Raw genomic sequence first — 18829 nt, forward strand, 5'->3', positions numbered from 1 at the left:
TTCAGAGGGGGCAGTTTGCAGGTCCAGGGGGAGAGCGTTCCAGAGCCTTGGTGCTGTCACCTCGAAGGCTCGATCAAGCCTAGTAATAGACACAATATTTCTGACACATTCCCTGAGGTCCATAGATGTCCCTAGATACCAATAATATGCTAATTGACCTTGTAGAAGTGGAGCAATATTCCAATTACCTAGGTATATATTTTAGGCGGATTTTCACCACGGGTGGAACAGGTTAATAGGCTTAAACTTAAACCCAGCATAATCTCCTTTAGATAAGTTGTAAATTCTGCCTGAAGGTATAAAACCTGACCCCTGAGACAGGTTTACCATACAGTTGATATACGCTGTACTCACACCTCCAGACTAGCAGTACACGGTCTGAGAATCCATTGAAGCAAGATGCAGAACGGCACAGAGGGGAATAACTTCTACGTTCCCATGAGCAACAGGACTGGGCTTGTGAGGAGTCCTTTTGAATACCCACAGTATTACTTGGCAAGTCCCATGGTGTTCTATTTACAGGCTTTCTACATGTTTCTCCTCATCATTTTCGGCACCCCTCTCAATGGTCTGACATTGGTGGTCACAGCTCAAAACAAGAAACTCCGGCAACCTCTTAACTTCATTCTTGTCAACTTGGCCGTCGCTGGATTGATCATGGTCGTTGGTGCATTCGGTGTTACCTTCATAACTGCTCTGAATGGCTACTTCATTTTTGGACCAGTGGGCTGTGCCATTGAGGGAGGACTGGCTACATTAGGAGGTATGACATGAGAACATGTATCACTGTTGTAAATGCATATTGTTGTATTATAATGGTAAAATGTTAGTACTTTAATGCTCAAGCTCAAAATGTCTCACTAAACACTTCATTTCAATTACAGGTCAAATTTCTCTGTGGTCATTGGTAGTGCTGGCTGTTGAGAGATATATTGTTGTCTGCAAACCCATGGGCAGCTTCAAGTTCAGTAACACTCATGCTGGAGCTGGAGTCGCTCTCACCTGGGTCATGGCTGTAGCTTGTGCTTTCCCTCCATTCTTCGGCTGGTCCAGGTACTTTGAAAGTAGCGAACACAAAGTACTTTTCTGTGAAAATGTATTTTTGATTTACCTGTCACCCCACAGTATCATTGACATGTTAAATATTAGCTACAGCTGACTGTAACAGGACATAATCAAATGAACCCTTGCTTCCCCAGAGCTCAACCAGTGTTCACCATGCAGTACATTATGTGATTTGCTAATAATTGCGCTCTATTGTCTCCATGTTTTATTCTCCAACAGGTACATTCCAGAGGGAATCCAGACCTCATGTGGACCAGACTACTACACCATGGCCCCAGGATTCAACAATGAATCATATGTACTGTACATGTTCTCCTGCCACTTCTGTTTCCCCGTCTTCACCATCTTATTCACTTATGGAAGCCTTGTCCTGACAGTCAAAGCGGTAGGTTCCTTATTTATACTTTCCATCTATTAGTCTTCCCCACTGGGCAGTCTCAGTGCCGGCCTTAGAGCATCCACTCAAATAACATAAGATAAGATATTCCTTTATTGATCCCCTTGGGCGAAATTTGGGTGTCACACCAGCATGGGGGAAGGGGGAGAGGAGGTACAGGTATTGGCAGGGTAATAGTAGAAAGACATGAAAAAGGATGTTGGGGTCATGTAGGATCACACTGGCTTTCCTGAGAGTCTTCTGTTCATTAAGTATACAGTATAGCGTAGTGGACAAACACAATTGACCCTCTTCAGCAAATGGTGGGCTTGGTCAAACTACTGTTATGATACTGAACTAGTACTTCTCACAACCCTCTGATTCACTGGTTTACCACCTTGTCTTTTGCTGTGCATCAACACTTTCAAAACAAAATTATTATTAATTATCACAATCTACAGACAATGGTGTGACTAATCTAATAATAATATATGTTGTTTTTCTTTTTGAAGTTGCCATGACCCGACTTTGGGTCCCAAAACAGCCTGTGAAATACTCTGCTCTAGGTGACACTGTATATTATACACTGTAGTGTGAAATATAGTCTGACTGTCTGCTCTGTTCAACCCATTTTAGGCTGCAGCTCAGCAGCAGGAGTCAGAATCCACCCAGAAAGCTGAGAGGGAAGTCACACGTATGTGCATCTTGATGGTCTTAGGCTTCCTGACTGCTTTTCTTCCATATGCCAGCTATGCTGCTTATATCTTCTTCAACAAGGGAGTTGCCTTCACAGCTATATCAATGGCCATCCCTGCTTTCTTCTCCAAGGCCTCAGCTGTGTTCAACCCAGTCATCTATGTGCTGTTTAACAAACAGGTCAGTCAGTCAGACTGTAGTGGAAATCCAACTGAATTGCAACATTCACATATTACTATGCTATACTATTCAACTATACTATAATTGGCCATTCTTGCTAAAAGCAGAGCATCTCCAGCCTTGGCATCTTGAAACAGATAATAGAACATATAACAAAACACATTGCTCTGTATCTGACTGCTGTTTCTTTCTTTTCAGTTCCGTAACTGCATGATGAGCACTGTTGGAATGGGTGGCATGGTTGATGATGAGAGCTCAACATCCAGTACCAGCAGCAAGACAGAAGTCTCCTCAGTTTCTCAAGGATAGAAGAATCTCAAGTGTCCTCTGTGTCTTAAGAATAAATATGTCCTCACACCTCTGGACATTTTCCCTCCTGACATCTACCTGATTCTGGACTGAAGAAAGTTATTTCACCAAATGGACATAAGCACAATATTTGATCTGCAATGAATGGACATAGTCATTCCAGTATACACATCCAAACTGAATTTTGCTGTGTACATTTCTAAATTTACCACTGGTGTGACATTGCATTTGCTTTGGGATCAGAATGGCAGTGAATCGTATGTGAAGTGTGTGAGTGTGTTTGCTAATCCTCCAAACCACGATCATCTGAGTCACCACTGAGACACGACACGTTGAAAACCTTTTGACAACCAGTGACATAGTACACAATTATCAGGAGCAAGATCTAGCAAGCTGGATCATCTAAACATTTCTACACAAAAGTGTATTGCTTTGTTTTGTTTTTCAGAGGTGGTAACAAATGTTTGGATGTGATTCATTTGTAAGTATCAGATCTGATGCAAAATGAAACTGTATTTTTATGTCATTGAGGGACTAGCATATTTGCTGGTCCATGTCATAATTTTCTGTATATATTTTATAAATAACAAAAACCTCTAGGTATAGGTGAATAAATGCATGCATGAAAAGACTCATTTGTTATTGTATACATTGGTCCATTATATATAATAATACTCTGTATTCCTATAACACCTTTCATACACAGGAGGCAGCTCAAAGTTCATACATGGCATTAACCTCTTCCACCCGACGGGACCGATACCGGTCCCAAAATGACATCACGTCATAAATCAGTCTCTCTAGACTGTCTGATTGATTGATTGAAAACTTTAATTAACAGATTGTAGAATGGGTACAGTACAGCTCAATACTCAATAATGAGCGGCACAGTGGTGTAGTGGTTAACACTGTCGTCTCACAGCAAGAAGGTCCAGGGTTCGATTCCCGCTTGGGGACCAGGTTTCCATGATGCCAGGTACTCAGGTGGCGTCTATTCTTTCCCTAATACATTTCCAGTTCCGCGTTTGCCTTCTGCAATCTGATTGGCCACTGACTTGACGCCCAAACAGCGCGTTACGCTAATAACGTATTGTTTTCATCTCTCTATATTTGTGATTCCATCAACACAACATAAATGTTCAAAACACGACAAGACAGTTTGCATCACTTCCCACGGTTCTCGGCACTTATTCTACCGGTAGTGCGGTAGTTGTTGCCACGGTATTGGGTCTTTGGCTGAATACTTCATTGGCGTGGAAGAAGAACACTAATAGCGGTGTGTGGACCATCCCGCGAGCCCCAGACCACCGTCCCGCGGCCCCAGGCCACCGCCCTGCGAGCCCCAGACCACCGCAACTTCTGTTTAATCACCTTCCCTTTATTAATTTCCTTCGATTTTTTGTACACATGATCTCAAGAAGGTACTGAACAAGATCAGTGGCAGTTTTTTATGTGTGGTCATTATTAGCATGGTGTTATTCATTGTCAAAGATGCAAAGAAAAATCATAATTCATATTCTCCTTTGTTTCATCACAATTTAAGCAAGCCTAGTAATAGACACAATATTTCTGACACTGTGAATGCATTCCCTGAGGTCCATAGATGTACCTAGATACCAAGAATATGCAAATGGACCTTGTAGAAGTGGAGCAATATTCCATTTACCTAGGTATATATTTTAGGCGGATTTTCACCACCGGTGGAACAGGTTAACCCCTAATTGCTCCCGATGAGCAGGTTGGCACCTTGCATGGTTGCCTCCGCCGTCGGTGTGTGAATGTGTGAGTGAATGGGTAAAATGTCAGGAACAAATTGTAAAGCCCTTTGGATAAAGGTGCTATATAAATGCAGCCATTTACCATTAACCATTTTAGTGCCGGGACCTCATCTTCATCCCCTGTTTTACTGTTTTAGGGTGGAGCTTTACAAATTGTAAAGCGCTTTGGATAAAAGCGCTATATAAATGCAGCCATTTATCTATCCTTATGCTCCTAGTTAGGACGAGTGTGGGGCTAGGACCCTCCCCACTTCCGATGGTCTGTAAAGGACCTCAGGGGGTACACGTTTGCTTTCCGTCCATTAGTCCAATAGGCAAAGCAATACGTGCAGCCAGTATGAAATAATGAAGGCTATATCATATAACCCTAGTTATATTATCATACTGGCCAATCGCGTCTCGCTCTAGCCATAATGAGATATCTCTTATCTCCAGCACCTACTGTGCTCATGAACAAACAATTGCACTCTCATGCACATGACCAGGTCACGCCCTACTATATGACGCCGGACATGGTCACACTCCCCCTTCCTCTTTTTTTGTTTCCAACATGGACGCTGCAGTGCACTCCATGAACTAGTTGTTATGAAATGCAGAGAGAAATTACACAATGTTGGGTTTTTGCCGGAGATTCACCAGCCCCTGGAATCTTCTCGGCACATCCTAACAGCGCATCGGGCCTGTCCTGGGTTTCCTCGTCTCGTGACAGCGGACCGAGGGACGTCGCGCGGCGGGTAGCTGTCGGGCTAGGTCGCGCACAGGTAGGGCCTGCGCTGCCAGGCATTAATGCTAATATTTGTGATACTGCTCGTTGTCCCGTGAGACAGCCGAGTTGTGTATTGGCGAGAGGGGCAGAATATTTGGGAAAACATGGTCGTCATGACTCTGTTTTGGGTGTTTTCCCAGCTATCCTAGTGCGCGCGGCTAATGCTACAATGCTGGGTCTCCGTTCTTGTTCCCCGCCGAGGGCTGTCTTTTCTAAAAGGTCTTCCCTCCTCTTAACCATTCATGCTGACGGTCAATCGGTGTCTACTGTTGGGAGTTTTGACGGGGGCTTGTTTACCGTTTCATGGGTGGATGGGCTGAGGCCTAGGGCTGGTGTGCTTTTTGTGAATCTATGAATTGTGTGCGGGACTGGTGTTTCTCTGGTCTGCATCCCCTTAACATTTGTGTGTATGGGCTAGCCCATTCTGCAGTGTTAGTGGTGTTTTCGTTCATTTATTCATTTACCCCTTCATGGGTGCACACCACAGTGGAGGTTGCTGCATTCCTACTAGTGAGGCAGTGCTTCACTAGTAGTATTTTTTTGTTGCAGCCACCACTGGTGCTCCATGCTTGTGAAGCAGGTGGCATCAGTCCTTTGCCTCTGACATGGTGGAACGGTGTCCTGCCATGAGGAGAGTCGGCCCGGCAGGTGGTTGGTGGGCTGTTAAGCCTATACCGCCACGGTATAGAATTAGCAGCGACTAGTAACATTGTTCGAATTGCTGTTTTTTCTGGTGTCGGGTGGCGGGGCCTTAGGGCCAGCCGACGTCGAAACATCGCGCAAGGTTTTGAGGTTATTAGCTTTGACCTAGCCGCAAGCTATAACCGCAGGGAGGGCTAGGATGCTGTCAATGCTTGTTTACAGACATCTTGGTTGGTATTTGACCTAGGCCCAACACCGCCTCACACTGCGCAGCCAGAAGTGAGGGCGCCTCCTCGCCAGCGGCTGCGGCGAGGCCCTCAACCAGCGGCCATGTTTCCACCGCCTGAGGTACCCTGGACACAAAGACAACAGGTGATCGCAAGGCCGGCAGCCTTGGCGGCCGAGGGATCGGCTACATTAGATGAGCACGCCCTAAAAAAAACATCTAGCTCGCTCTCCGGTCACTCCCCCCCCCCAACACCAGCGGGATAAGGGCCTTCGATGAAGCGCAAGCAGCCCCATGTTTCGCTTCTCATGGGGACAGGGGCTGACACCCTGTTGCTGGCTAGGCCTGGGTCTGTCCGTGAGAATGTTGTGCTGTCAAGCGGCTCCCACGCCACACGTTCTGCGTCTGTGTTTGGTGAGCCTGGTGTTGTGTCTGTCAACAATAAAGGTTGTCAGCGGGGGAGCTCGAGGCTCTTGGGGTCGCAGCGCGAGTTCCCCCTGCCCCGCCCTCGCCAGGCCGGGTATCACGTTAGTGCCTCCCACGGCCGGAAGACCGGCGGTGGTCTGGCAGGCGCGCGTGATTTGGGTGGTAGTAATATCACTGCAGGGCTACGGTGTGTAGGAACCCACCCTATTGCGCAGTGTGGGGACCTCACGCCTTGCATATCCAGCTGTAGAACAGTTCCTCAGCAATCCATGCCGGGGAGGTGTTCAGTGGGGGAGCTTTTTGTCACCCGTGTGATGTCAGCTTCCCCCGTATCAAATCGGCCCTTTCTGTCGGGGTCCCCCCTTGGGTGCGATTGCCTCGTTGGTTGTCAGGGTCAGGGTCCGATATCCCGACTCCGCGAGACACCCTGTTCGCGTGGTTGGCGGGTCCAGGGTTGGCAACGCACAGCGGGTGGGACCGGGCCGCCTATCTACGGTTCCTGGCGGACCAGCGCCAAGTGGCGGCGGGTGCGCTTGGGATTGTCATCACATATGGCTACAGCAGTGCCATATGTCGAGGTGGATGGAGAGAACGCTGAGGCGGGGACTTGTGTTTACACAACCCCAATATTTTCAGGTTTGGTACAGACCTTATTGTCGGGGTCAACAGCAGTGACAGCTCTGGCCGACGAGATCCAATCTCTGTGGGCGAAGCAAGCCATCGTCGTGGTCCCAAAGGAGGACGCAATGTGTGGCGTTTCCTCCCGGTATTCTCTGGTGCTCGAGAAATCAGAGGGGGGGGTGTCAGACCCATACTGAACCTGTCCCATGGAAGGTTCAGAATTTTGACCGTCTCCCACCTGTTAGGTGCTGTCAGGTGGGGGCCTGGTTCTCCTCCATAGACCTGTAGGATGCGTGTTCGCATCCCGATCTTCCATCCTAGGGCTTACCTACGCTTCCTTTGCAGGGCTTAGCGTACGAGTACCAGAGGCTGCCGTTTGGCTATGGTGTTGGTGACGAACGCAATCTCCGCTACGCCACCTGACCGCCTTCCTTGGACTTTTTCTAAGCTCAAGGTCTATATGGGCATCCCTCTCGGAGCGGCGGCGAGTGATTGGGTTATCGGCGCGCTCGGGAGGTTCCTAGGACGGTTACGGCGCTGTCCATGATGCGCCTGCTGCTGGGGTCCCTCTTGGCCTCCTCTTCAGGGGAGGATGCAGAGGTGGTTTTTTCCGGTATGGAAATGGACCCGATGTGAGACATATGGAAGCGGCTGAAGGTTCCCATGTCAGTACTGGGGGACCTCCTCTTCTGGGGAGGGTCTGCTGCCCTCACCTGTGGGGTTCCCTTGGGCAGCAGGCTGTCACACGTCACAGTCTTCACCGACACCTCCCTCATGGGATGGGGGGGGACGTGTCGGACCAACGCAGTAGGGGGCAGCTTCCATGCTGCCCGGTCTGCGCTACATTCAATGTGTTGGGATTGAAGGCAGTCCTTCTGGTCCTCAAACGGCTCGACCACCTTGTGGTGGGCAAGCATGTTTTGGTCAGGACGGACAACACGACATCAGCGTCGTATATTGTCAGACAGGGTGGAGTGCGCTCCCCCCGTCTGCACCGGGTGGCGGTCGGGCTCTGGCTATGGGCTCTGCCTGAGGGCTCTCCACATCCCCGGCAGGGTGAATGTGGGTGCAGGTGTGATGTCGCGGGGCGGTCCTCACCCTGACGAGTGGGGATTATGTCCAGACATAGTCGGGCAGGTCTGGGACCGATTCCGTGGCCGTCCGGGATTCTGTATGCTTTCCCCCCCTTACACCTGATAGCTCAGCTGTTGGGGCGGGTACGTCGTGAGCGCGGGACTTGGTCCTGGTCGTGCCGGGCCGGGGCTCAGCTGTGTGGTCCCCGGCCCTGATTCAGCTCTGTGTGGCCCCGCCGTGCCCTGTTCCGTGGTCACCGCGGGCCCTCTCTCAGGCACGCGGAACTCTGTTCTGCCTTCCTGTTCTGGGGAAGCCTCTAGGCTTGGCTGCTGACAGTGTGAATCTGGTGGGGATGCGTCTTGACTATTCTGTGGTTAACGCTATCCGGTACGCGCGCGCTCCGTCCTCTACCACGGCTTACGCTGGGGAGTGGCGTATGGTCGAGTGTGGGGGCGGAACGTTGTTCAGCCACCCTCTCGTGGGACGTTCCTGCTTGGCGCTCTGCGTCTCAAGCCGGTGGAACGTTCTCTGTCTCCAAGTTGGGACCTCCAACTGGTCCTCGCCCGGTTGTCTGAGGCCCCGTTGAGCCTCTTGAGCAGGCGCCATTGGAGCAGCTGTCTTTTAAGACTGCGTTCCTGCTGGCCGTCAACTCCGCTAAGCGTGTGGGTTAGCTGTGTGCTCTCTCGGTGCGGCCTGAGTGCCTGTCTATTCGTGCCAATAGCGGTGCGACTATGAGGCCTAATCCAGTCTTCGTGCCAAAGAATATCCGGAGCTCTTTTCGCTCCGGGGATATTGTGATTCAGGCGTTTCATCCGCCTCCTCACGCTAGTGGGTTAGAGGCGAGCCTTCATCTGTCGTGCACTGTCCGTGCTTTGGGGGTTTACCTCAGTCGGACTTGGGATCTCAGGGCTGCCGATCAACTTTTTGTTTGTTACGGTGGCCCTCGCGCTGGTAAGGCACTGTCACATTGGTTGTGCGAGGGCATTGCCTTTTGCTACATGTTGGCTGGACAGGCCTCGTGGAGTGGCGGCCTCTGCCACCTTGTTAGGGGGGGCCTCGGTGGAGGACATCTGTGATGCGGCCTCCTGGGTCCCTTCGTTAAGTTTTACCTCATGGGCATGACTGGGGGTTCTGTCTCCCAGGCGGTTCTGAGGTCTGGGACCTCCCCTGCATCCCGCCTGTCGGTGGGTTAGCAGGGGTGTGTGGGTGTGTGCCACGGGGTGATGTGTCACACGTGGTCCCGCCTGTACTGTGCATTTTTTGGGGTCTCTGGTTCCCTCTTTTTGGCACTTTGGTGGAGTTGACTGCCTCCCCCCCTTCGTTAGGATGGGCAGGTGGACGGGACTCCCCTCCCCCCTGGTAGTAGGGTTTGCGGGCCCTCAGGGGGTACACTTGTCGGGCCACGCGTCTGCTCTGCCCCATATCTCATTATGGCTAGAGCGAGACGCGATTGGCCAGTATGATAATATAACGAAAGGTTATCCTATAACCTAGTTATATGAATACTGGCTGAGCGTCTCGCTCTTAGCGCCCTGAGGTCCCTTGGTTGGGTTTTCAGTGTTGGAAACTTTTTCTGAGGAAGGGGGAGTGTGACCATGTCCGGCGTCATATAGTAGGACGCAGGGGCGTGGCCTGGTCACGTGCATGAGAGTGCAATTGTTTGTTCATGAGCACAGTAGGTGCTGGAGATAAGAGATATCTCATTATGGCTAGAGCGAGACGCTCAGCCAGTATTCATATAACTAGGTTATAGGATAACCTTTCGTTATATGATTACTGGCAAAGCGTCTTGCATTTTTAGCCCCGAGGACCCCAATTAGAGCGTGTGTTATTGGAATGATTGATTGATTGATTGAAAATTGGATTAATGTCCGCCTTGTTTCGAACTGGTTATGCTTAGGCCCTCTTTCGAAGTCGCCCTCTTTCGAAGTCAGTTATGCTTAGAGTTTGGAATCAGGGCTGGTGGTCTATCGCCCTGCTCTAAAGATAAACTCTAAGCATAACCGACTTCGAAAGAGGGCCTAAGCCTAACCAGTTTGAAACAAGGCGGACATTAATAAAATTTGCAATCAATCAATCAATCAATCAAACCAATAACCCACGCTCACTGCATTCTTGCCTTGAAACAGCACACCTCTGAGCTGCTTCCACACGGAGGCAACTTCTCTTTTTTCTTTTTGGAACAACTTTTTCTGCGGATGGTTTTGTCAATAAATCTTCAATTAATGAGTGTTTATTGTATCACAATAAGGTTGGCTGAATTTGGCCATTGTATAAAAACATTACATCACACGACAGAGTGTGTTATAGAAATTATATCACGCCTATGGGGGTCTAACGACCCGCGGCTGCGCCTCGGGCCTAACAACCACCCATAGGCGTGATCTAATTTCTATAACCCACTCAGTCTCGTGATGTAATGCTTAAGTAAGTAAGTAAGTAAGTAAGTAAGTAAGTAAGTAAGTAAGTAAGTAAGTATTTATTTATAAAGCACCTTTCATACATGTCATGCAGCTCAAAGTGCTGTACACAAACATACGCATATATAAAGCATCACATTAATAAGACAAGAGTAATAAAAGTACGGCAATAGGCAAAGCACAGTAAAATAACATTTCAGTAAAAGATCAATACATAAAATAAAAAATTTAATAAAAACATAATAATAAAAACATTTCAATAAGATACTCGCTTTCCCTAAGGCATGGTACACTATTTGTAAGCTAGACTGTATAGGTACGTTTTTAATTTTCCTTTAAAAATGTGTATGGAGCTGGCGTTCCTGATTGGTGTTGGTAGTGTGTTCCATAGTTTTGGGGCATAGTTGGCAAATGCCATACTTCCGATCCTCTTTTGGTTTCTGGGTGTGTCTAATAAACCTGTAGTGGATGACCGTAGCGTTCTTGAGGGCAGATAACTAACTAGGGAATTTGCTATGTATTTTGGGCCTTGCTCATTAAGAGCTTTATATGTCAGGAAAAGGACCTTAAAATCAATTATATGAGTTATTGGCAGCCAGTGCAGAGTGGCTAGGACTGGAGTGATATGTTCTCTTCTCTTTGTACGAGTTAGTAATCGAGCTGCAGAGTTTTGGATAAGCTGAAGCTTCCCAATGGTTGCTTTCAGAAGACCAGTGAACAGTGCATTACAATAGTCAAGCCGGCTTGAGATAAAAGTATGAATCAGTGTCTCGGCTTAAGTATCTGACCTTGAAAAAAGAAAACACTGTGCTGCCCTTTTTCTAGATGTCAAAAGCATTTGACACAGTTTATCATTATCTTATACATGCCAATGAAAGATTAAAGATACATGTTATTCGTTCTGAAATTAACCCTCAAAAAAGGACTCAATCTGTATCCCTTATGTACAAAAGTTTACATGAAATTAAGACTGCCATAGAAATATTACCCATTCATGTATCATTCCATTCTAATTATTTGTATGAATACTATTAACTTCAGTCCTCACCAAACATATCAAATATTAATTCCTTTTCAGAATTTGAACCCCTTCAAGTTTTTGTGATAATACCTGCAATTGTTTGGGAATAATTGAACTGAATATTTTTTTTATTTATTATTTTAGGGTCATCCTAGCACAATGTGCTCCTTTGCATATGGCTTTTCCGCACTTGGAGCAGGTCCTCGCAAACCAGCTCCAATGACCATCACCATGGCAGCAATGGCACCTTCTGCCATGTTAAGCAGGTGGATGAGGTTGAGGCCTTGTTGTACCTGCATCTGCTCATCTTGACAGTTAGGATGAAATGAGCCCAGATCCAAGTGACACATATGTATTTACCTGCAATAGCACCTGTGTAAACAAAGCCAGACTATCCCAGACTTTTGTTTTGAGTCACTTTGTGTCTAAGCCTTTGAAGGTCCTACAAGATGCGTGATATTTTTATTACTTGAAGGAGTGCATGTCTGAAAGTGCATCGGCCTCTGTGCATGTGCATGATGATGACTCATTACTGATGGGGCTTTGAACTTGGTAGGAACCCAATTATTCTAATTCTGACCTTTATTGTAGTTGTAGGTTCAAGTTTGTCATCTTGGAGCACCTACATTTACATTACATTTGACATTTTGTCATTTAGCTGAAACTTTTATCCAAAGCAACTTACACGTTCTGTACGACATGTCAGCAGGAAGGGTACAACTCTTAAAACTGAGTAACAATGTTCATCAAACAGTGCTGACACTTGGGTGCTGCAGTGATGAGTGCATAGTAGTGTAACACCCTATGCCTGCCTGTCTACTCTCTCTAATTACAGATGCAGATCAGGTGTGGGGAAGCTCTGGGAGCAGCTGATGTACATCTGTGTGCTGATTGCTGCACCTCCTTAAACCTGGCGCAGATGTCATCATGCTGCCAGGTCGGTCAAATGCTTCCACACGCTTGCTCCCCCTGAGAGAGAGAGAGAGAGAGAGAGAGAGAGAGAGGTTTTTTCGAGTGGTGCTGGTAATGGCGTCGGTGAGAGGAGGAAGGCACGGAGGAGGGTTGGACCCGGTCGCTCGGAGAGAGGAAGCGGAGTCGAAGCAGGGCGGGGGACGGTCTGAGGATTGGGAGGAAGTGTGTCGGCGGATGGACGAGAGCATAGACGAGAGGATACTGGCGCGGAGTTTGGAAGTTGATGACAGAAAGTTATGCGGAGAAGTGGAGGCGGCACCGGAGTGGAGGGTGGGATCCCGTTGTATAGCTGACATTTCGGGGGAAGGCGCGAGGTACCCGGGGGTTGTTTCCTGGATCGACGGTAAAAAGTGCCGGGTCGTGTTAGACGGCTTTATTGGTTACGAGGAGGTGGATGTGGCCGCCTTGCTGATCCATGATGAACTGCTTTCGCCGCTGGGAGCTGGGGCGGGTAGTGAGAGCGAGGGAGGTGTCAGTAGGGACGGGGATGGTAGTGACAGGGGAAGGGAGTCAGATGGTGAAAGTATGGAGGGGGGTGAGAGCGGGGGAGAAGGGTGGAGTAAGGTGGAGAAGAGGAGCAGGGACAGTGGGAAGGGGATAAAGAGGAAGAAGGGTAGGGGAGATAGCTCGAGTGGGTCAGAAGGCGAGGGTGTAGGTATTGGTGTTGCAGAAGTGATTCATATAGTGGTTAGGTTTGAGGGGAAGGGGGGAGTGCGGAAATTAGGATTTTTCGAATTGCCCAAACTCATAGGTAAGCAATTAGGGGAGGTAAAGTATGCGAGAGTTTTGGAGGATGGGAATCTGGCCGTAGGGTGTGTTAGTGTGGATCAGGTGGAGAGGGCTAGGAAGATGAGGAGCATTGGAGGGGTGGGTATAATTAAGGTTGTGAGAGTAGGGGAGAAGAGGGAGGGGGGGTGTAAGGGGGTGATAGCTGGGGTTTCGGTGGAGGTTAGCGTAGAGCAGCTGGTGGAAGAGTTGGGGAGAGATGTGCGTAATGGGAAAGTTAATGGTGCAGAAAGGATGAAGAGGGGGGCAGATAGGGTAGTGACGGAGACGGTTGTGATTAAGTTTGAAGGTGAGGTTGTTCCAAGTAAGGTGTATGTAGGGAGTGGGGTGTATAGGGTTAGGGAATTTGTTCAGAGTCCTCTGAGATGTTACAGGTGCCAGGAATTTGGTCATATAGCAGTTTCATGTAGGAAGGGACAGAGGTGTGCTAGGTGTGGCGGGGAGCATGACTATGGGAAGTGTGGAGAGGGAGTGAAGCTATGGTGTTGTAGTTGTGGAGGGGAGCATAGTGTAGCGTTTAGGGGGTGTGAGGTGATGAAGAGGGAGGTAGTGGTTCAGAGTGTTAGAAGGGAGGGTAAGTTATCGTATGCAGAGGCGGCTAGGAGGGTAGGACAAGGAAGTCGAGTTAGGGTGCAGGGGTTTGTAGAAGGGCAGTTGGCAGAAAGGGTAGGGCAGGAGGATAGAGAGAGGGTGTGGGAGGAGAAATTGAGTATTGTGGGCTTCGTGGCAGGGGTAATTAATACTGCGGCAAAGATTGAGGGTAGAACAGATAGAACAAAGATGATTGTTAGGATAGCGGTTCAACATCTGGGTATGGAAGGTCTGACATTGGAGGAGGTGGTTAGGGAATTGAATAAGGGGGCAGCGGGTGACCAAGGTGTACAGAGTCAGGCAGCAGGGGGCAAGGAGTGTCTCGCAGAGGGGGGCTCAATTGGGAAGTAGCAGCATTAGTTGCACTCCAAGAAGGTGAGGGGAATTAGGTTTTGTAGGAGGTAAAGGATACCAGTAGATGGCGGCACATACCCTAACAAGTGGTCGGCCACCGTTAAACCTCAATAAGAAGAAGAAGAAGAAGATCATGCTGCCAGATCGTAGCTTAGTATTACCCAGTCAGTCATAGTTCTTTTTTTTTATCTACTTTTTCTCCTCCTTTTTCTGTGATTTTTCTCCCATCCCAATTTACCTCTCGTGCCAATTCTCCCTCCCCTGTCTTGATCGTTGCTCGCATGTGCCCCCCACTGGCCGGTCGTAGGGAGGATAGAAGCCCATCACATGTCCCCTCCGATACATGTGGAGGCAGCCAGTCACATCTTTTCACCTGCCAGCGCGGACTCTCATTGGCGAGGTGTAACATGTGGGAGGCTCACATTGCCCCCGCCATTTCCTGTCTTTGCTGTGCAGGCGCCCTGACCGACCTGTAGGAGTCGCTGTTTACAATGATCAGACTACCACCCATCGACTCACCTCCCGCTGGCTCTGCCAATTGAGTTATATGACGAGTTAGTATAACGGCCGGCCCAAGCCGGAGGCAACGCTGACAGCCGGATTCGATACCGGTGTCTCTTGCGTTGGTGACGAGCGCAATGTCCGCTGTGTCAGTCAGTTCTTTGCTCTTTTCTAGTTAGTAGTATTTCCGTGTTCCTTGTCTCGTGTCTTACCCGTTCTGTCTCTCCTTTTCCCAGTCCCTCATCTGGCTCCCCGTGCTCTCCCTACTCCTGGATCCCTTGCCTGACCTCTGTCTGCCTGACGACTCTCCCTGCCTACATCCCGGACCGTATGAGGAACTCACTACCGTGTATGACCCACCGCCTGTCTGACAACCCCGCGCCTTGCTCAAACCCCAAACTACTTGAGTATCCGATTCTGTATATGACTTCCCGCTTGTCTGACTACCCTGCTCCATCTCTTAGCCCCTGGACAGTACGAGTATCCCTGTGGCTTTACCAACCACTGCTTGGACATTTATACAATAAAGCACCCGTCTTTTGGGTTATACCATGTCCTGTCTGCTGTCTCTGTGTTTGCACATTGGGTTCCACTAGTTCAGTCGTGACAAGTAGTAAAGACATATTAGTATAGTAGGATGAGTGCATGATAGTATAAGACAGTAAGAATGTGAAAAAGGGTGTTTTTAGTCGACGGCGAAAGATTGATCAGGTTTCGGCTGTCCTAACTGTGGTGGGAAGTTTGTGGAGCGAGGACCGAGAATAGCGACTTCTCTTTGATGACCCTCTCGGAGCTCGGATAGGAGTGGGTCTGAGGCGGCCAGAGGATGTAGAGCGGCCTGGTCTACAAGATACACTACACGACCAAGGTACCCATGTACATGTCAAAATACTTCCCAAAGGTCAGTGAATACCACGATCACAACACCAGAGGGAGCTCCACAAATCATGTTAAACCCAGATTTGGCTCAAACAAGGGACTAAACACATTTTGCAATTATGCCACATCAATGTGGAACGCCCTACCCAAAGCTGTAAAGGAATGTGAATCACTACCCACTTTCAAAAACACTCTCAAAGAACACCTACGGGAGACTGCAATTCGAAACTGGCCCCTGTAAATGTCCTAACCCAACCCCCTCCAATGTACAGTAAATTACCAAGTATGGTTTTGTCAATATTCCAATGTACAGTTTTGCTTGTCCCCCACCCACCCACCCCTCCTACCCAACCCCCCCCCCCCCCCCCCCCCCCCCACCACCTCCAATGTACAGTTTCTATGTCAAATGTATATACTCTCTTTTCTGGACTCTTTTTGTATCACAAACAGTACTGTATTTGCAAATCTGGTATGTCATAAATGTATAGATGTAGCAGTACTGTCTATCTGTATGTCATGTATGTCATATATGTTATGATGAATTGAAAATGGGGGACCCTGATGTAAACAAGACGAAAGTCTTTCTCTGGTCTGCATCCCCTTAACAATTGTATGTATTGAGCTGTACTGTACTGTACCCAGTCTGCAATCTGTTAATAAAGTTTTCAATCAATCAATCAATCAATCAATCAATCAATCAATCAATCAATCAGCTTCTCCATGCACTTCATGGCTATGGGTGTTAGGACCACTGGACGATAGTCATTGAGGCCTGTAACCCAGGTCTTCTTGGGTCATGGCACAATGGTCATCTCTTTGAAGCACACTGGAACGACGGCCTGCTGCAGTTATGCATTGAATATGTCGGTGAACACAGGAGCTAGCTGGTCCGCACAGGTCTTAACCTCTTAACGTTCGGCACATACACGGTACGCCACGCCCTCGTCTGCCGGCTCCTCGCTGGATTCGTTGCCGTGCAACCAGTACATTGTTGGAAAGTTGAATTTGCCGCCTTTTGCATTTTTATAAACTTTGGACCTGTACTACATAAGACTCCACGCTATGGAACCAATATGTTTTCCAGCTCCTACCTCTCAGCTGGAACCCAAAAACAGGCATCTGGCAACAAGTCAACACAAAAGTAAGGAGCAAATATTTTATTTCAATGTGCTCAAACCTCTGTTTCTCTATTACATTAGCACTCAAGTGATTTTTTTAAAGAGACAAGACTCATACATGTGCTATAAGTATAAAGTATAAAAATCGCAAATGACTTTGGGTATGCAGTCGTCAGGCGTTTTATGCCAAGCGTGGGGTAAGCTTAATGGGTTAAAGATACGGGGTGAACAACTGCCTTCCCTGCTTTCACCTTGAAGTTTCTGCGGACCTCTGCCTTCCCTGCTTTCACCTTGAAGGTTCTGCGGACCTCTGCCTTCCCTGCTTTCACCTTGAAGGTTCTGCGGACCTCTGCCTTCCCTGCTTTCACCTTGAAGGTTCTGGGGACCTCTGCCTTCCCTGCTTTCACCTTGAAGGTTCTGCGGACCTCTGCCTTCCCTGCTTTCACCTTGAAGGTTCTGCGGACCTCTGCCTTCCCTGCTTTCACCTTGAAGGTTCTGCGGACCTCTGCCTTCCCTGCTTTCACCTTGAAGGTTCTGCGGACCTCTGCCTTCCCTGCTTTCACCTTGAAGGTTCTGTGGACCTCATACTCAGACAGTTGTAGTATGTAGAAAATCAGACTGGATCACAACAAAGAACTTACCTGAAGAGTTATTGAGAGACAAGCGGTGGGGCCAGGGAATCCGACAGGCCCTGGAGCACAGAAACAAAAGAAGCCGCAAGCGGGGGTTGCGTGGAGGCCTGCTTGTGAGGGCACACCGTAGGGGGTGGACGCCAGCCCTACCTACCAACGTCCAAACAAGACTGACTGACAAACTCGACTGTAGAATCACTAGAGTAGAGGTGGATTGGATAGGGGGGGATGTCAGGTGAGAGAGACGAGGTAAGGGAGGGGGTGGGGTGAGTAAACAAGATGGAGAGGGTAGGCTTGGGCGGGGGGGTTGGAGGTGAGGGACAAAGGGTGTGTGAGTGGGGTAGGGGTAGACTTGGGTATTGGGCTGTCTGTCAGGGAGGGGGTAATTACAATGAGATGGCGGGGGATACAGTTATTCCACAAGGTGGAGGTGGACCTCCCACTATCCAGGACATTTACACCAGGTGTTGCAGGGCCAAGGCTAAGAGAATAGTCAACGACTCTAGCCACCCAAACAACTGCCTCTTTGCACTGCTACTGGAGTCTCATGGCCAGTACAGAGAGACTCGAAATGAGCTTCTATCCCCATCAGGATGCTCAATGACTATGCAACACTAACCCATCCATTCTTCATTCATTGCACACACATCCACATGCACACACTCACTTTAAACATTCACCTTAATTTAGACACTTTAAACTCTTTTTAACACTACACCATATTTTATCTATGTATTACTAATAATATTTGCACTACATATCTACCTACAGTAATCTTTGCATTTTGTTGCATTTTGTACTTTAGTTTTGTATATTGTATATTTTGTATAGTGTTTGGTCTTTATTCTTTTTACTTTTTTACTGTATGAAACACAATCTCAGGAGGGTCATACAGAATCAAGCATTTCACTGTAATGTACATGTACCTTACAGGTGCAGCTCAATAAATTTGAATATTGTGGACAAGTTCATTTATTTCAGTAATTCAATTAAAAAGGCTAAACTCTTATAGGTTATAGATTCATTATTACACACAACGTGAAATATGTCAAGCCTTTATTTGTTTTAATTTTGAAGATCATGGCTTACAGCTCATGAAAACCCCAAATTCAGTATCTCACAGAATTAGAATATTGTGAAAAGGTTCAATATTGTAGTCTCACGTTGACCCACTCTAATCAGATAATTAACTGAAAACACCTGCAAAGGTTTCCTGAGCCTTTAAATTGTCTTTCAGTCTGGTTTAGTGGGCTACACAATCATGGGGAAGACTGCTGCCTTGACAGTTGTCCAGAAGACAGTGATTGACACCCTCCACAAGGACGGTAAGCCACAAAAGGTCATTGCTAAATAAGCTGGCTGTTCACAGAGTGCTGTATCCAAGCATATCCATAGA

The 18829-nt window shown here is 48.0% G+C and overlaps 1 protein-coding gene across 1 annotated transcript; it reads left to right on the forward strand.

Moving 5' to 3' along the window:
* Positions 1–399: 399 nt before the first annotated feature.
* On the forward strand, positions 400–2626 carry LOC311229575 (green-sensitive opsin-like; the record flags this gene model as incomplete). The annotated part of the gene is made up of 5 exons (XM_084315651.1): positions 400–763; positions 885–1053; positions 1285–1450; positions 2078–2317; positions 2516–2626. The coding sequence occupies 5 exons, from the start codon at positions 400–402 to the stop codon at positions 2624–2626; spliced, it is 1050 nt and encodes a 349-aa protein (XP_084171777.1).
* Positions 2627–18829: the final 16203 nt, after the last annotated feature.

The sequence above is a fragment of the Notolepis coatsorum genome (genome assembly GCF_963971535.1).
Source record: "Notolepis coatsorum genome assembly, chromosome: 6".
Taxonomy (NCBI): Eukaryota; Metazoa; Chordata; class Actinopteri; order Aulopiformes; family Paralepididae; genus Notolepis; species Notolepis coatsorum.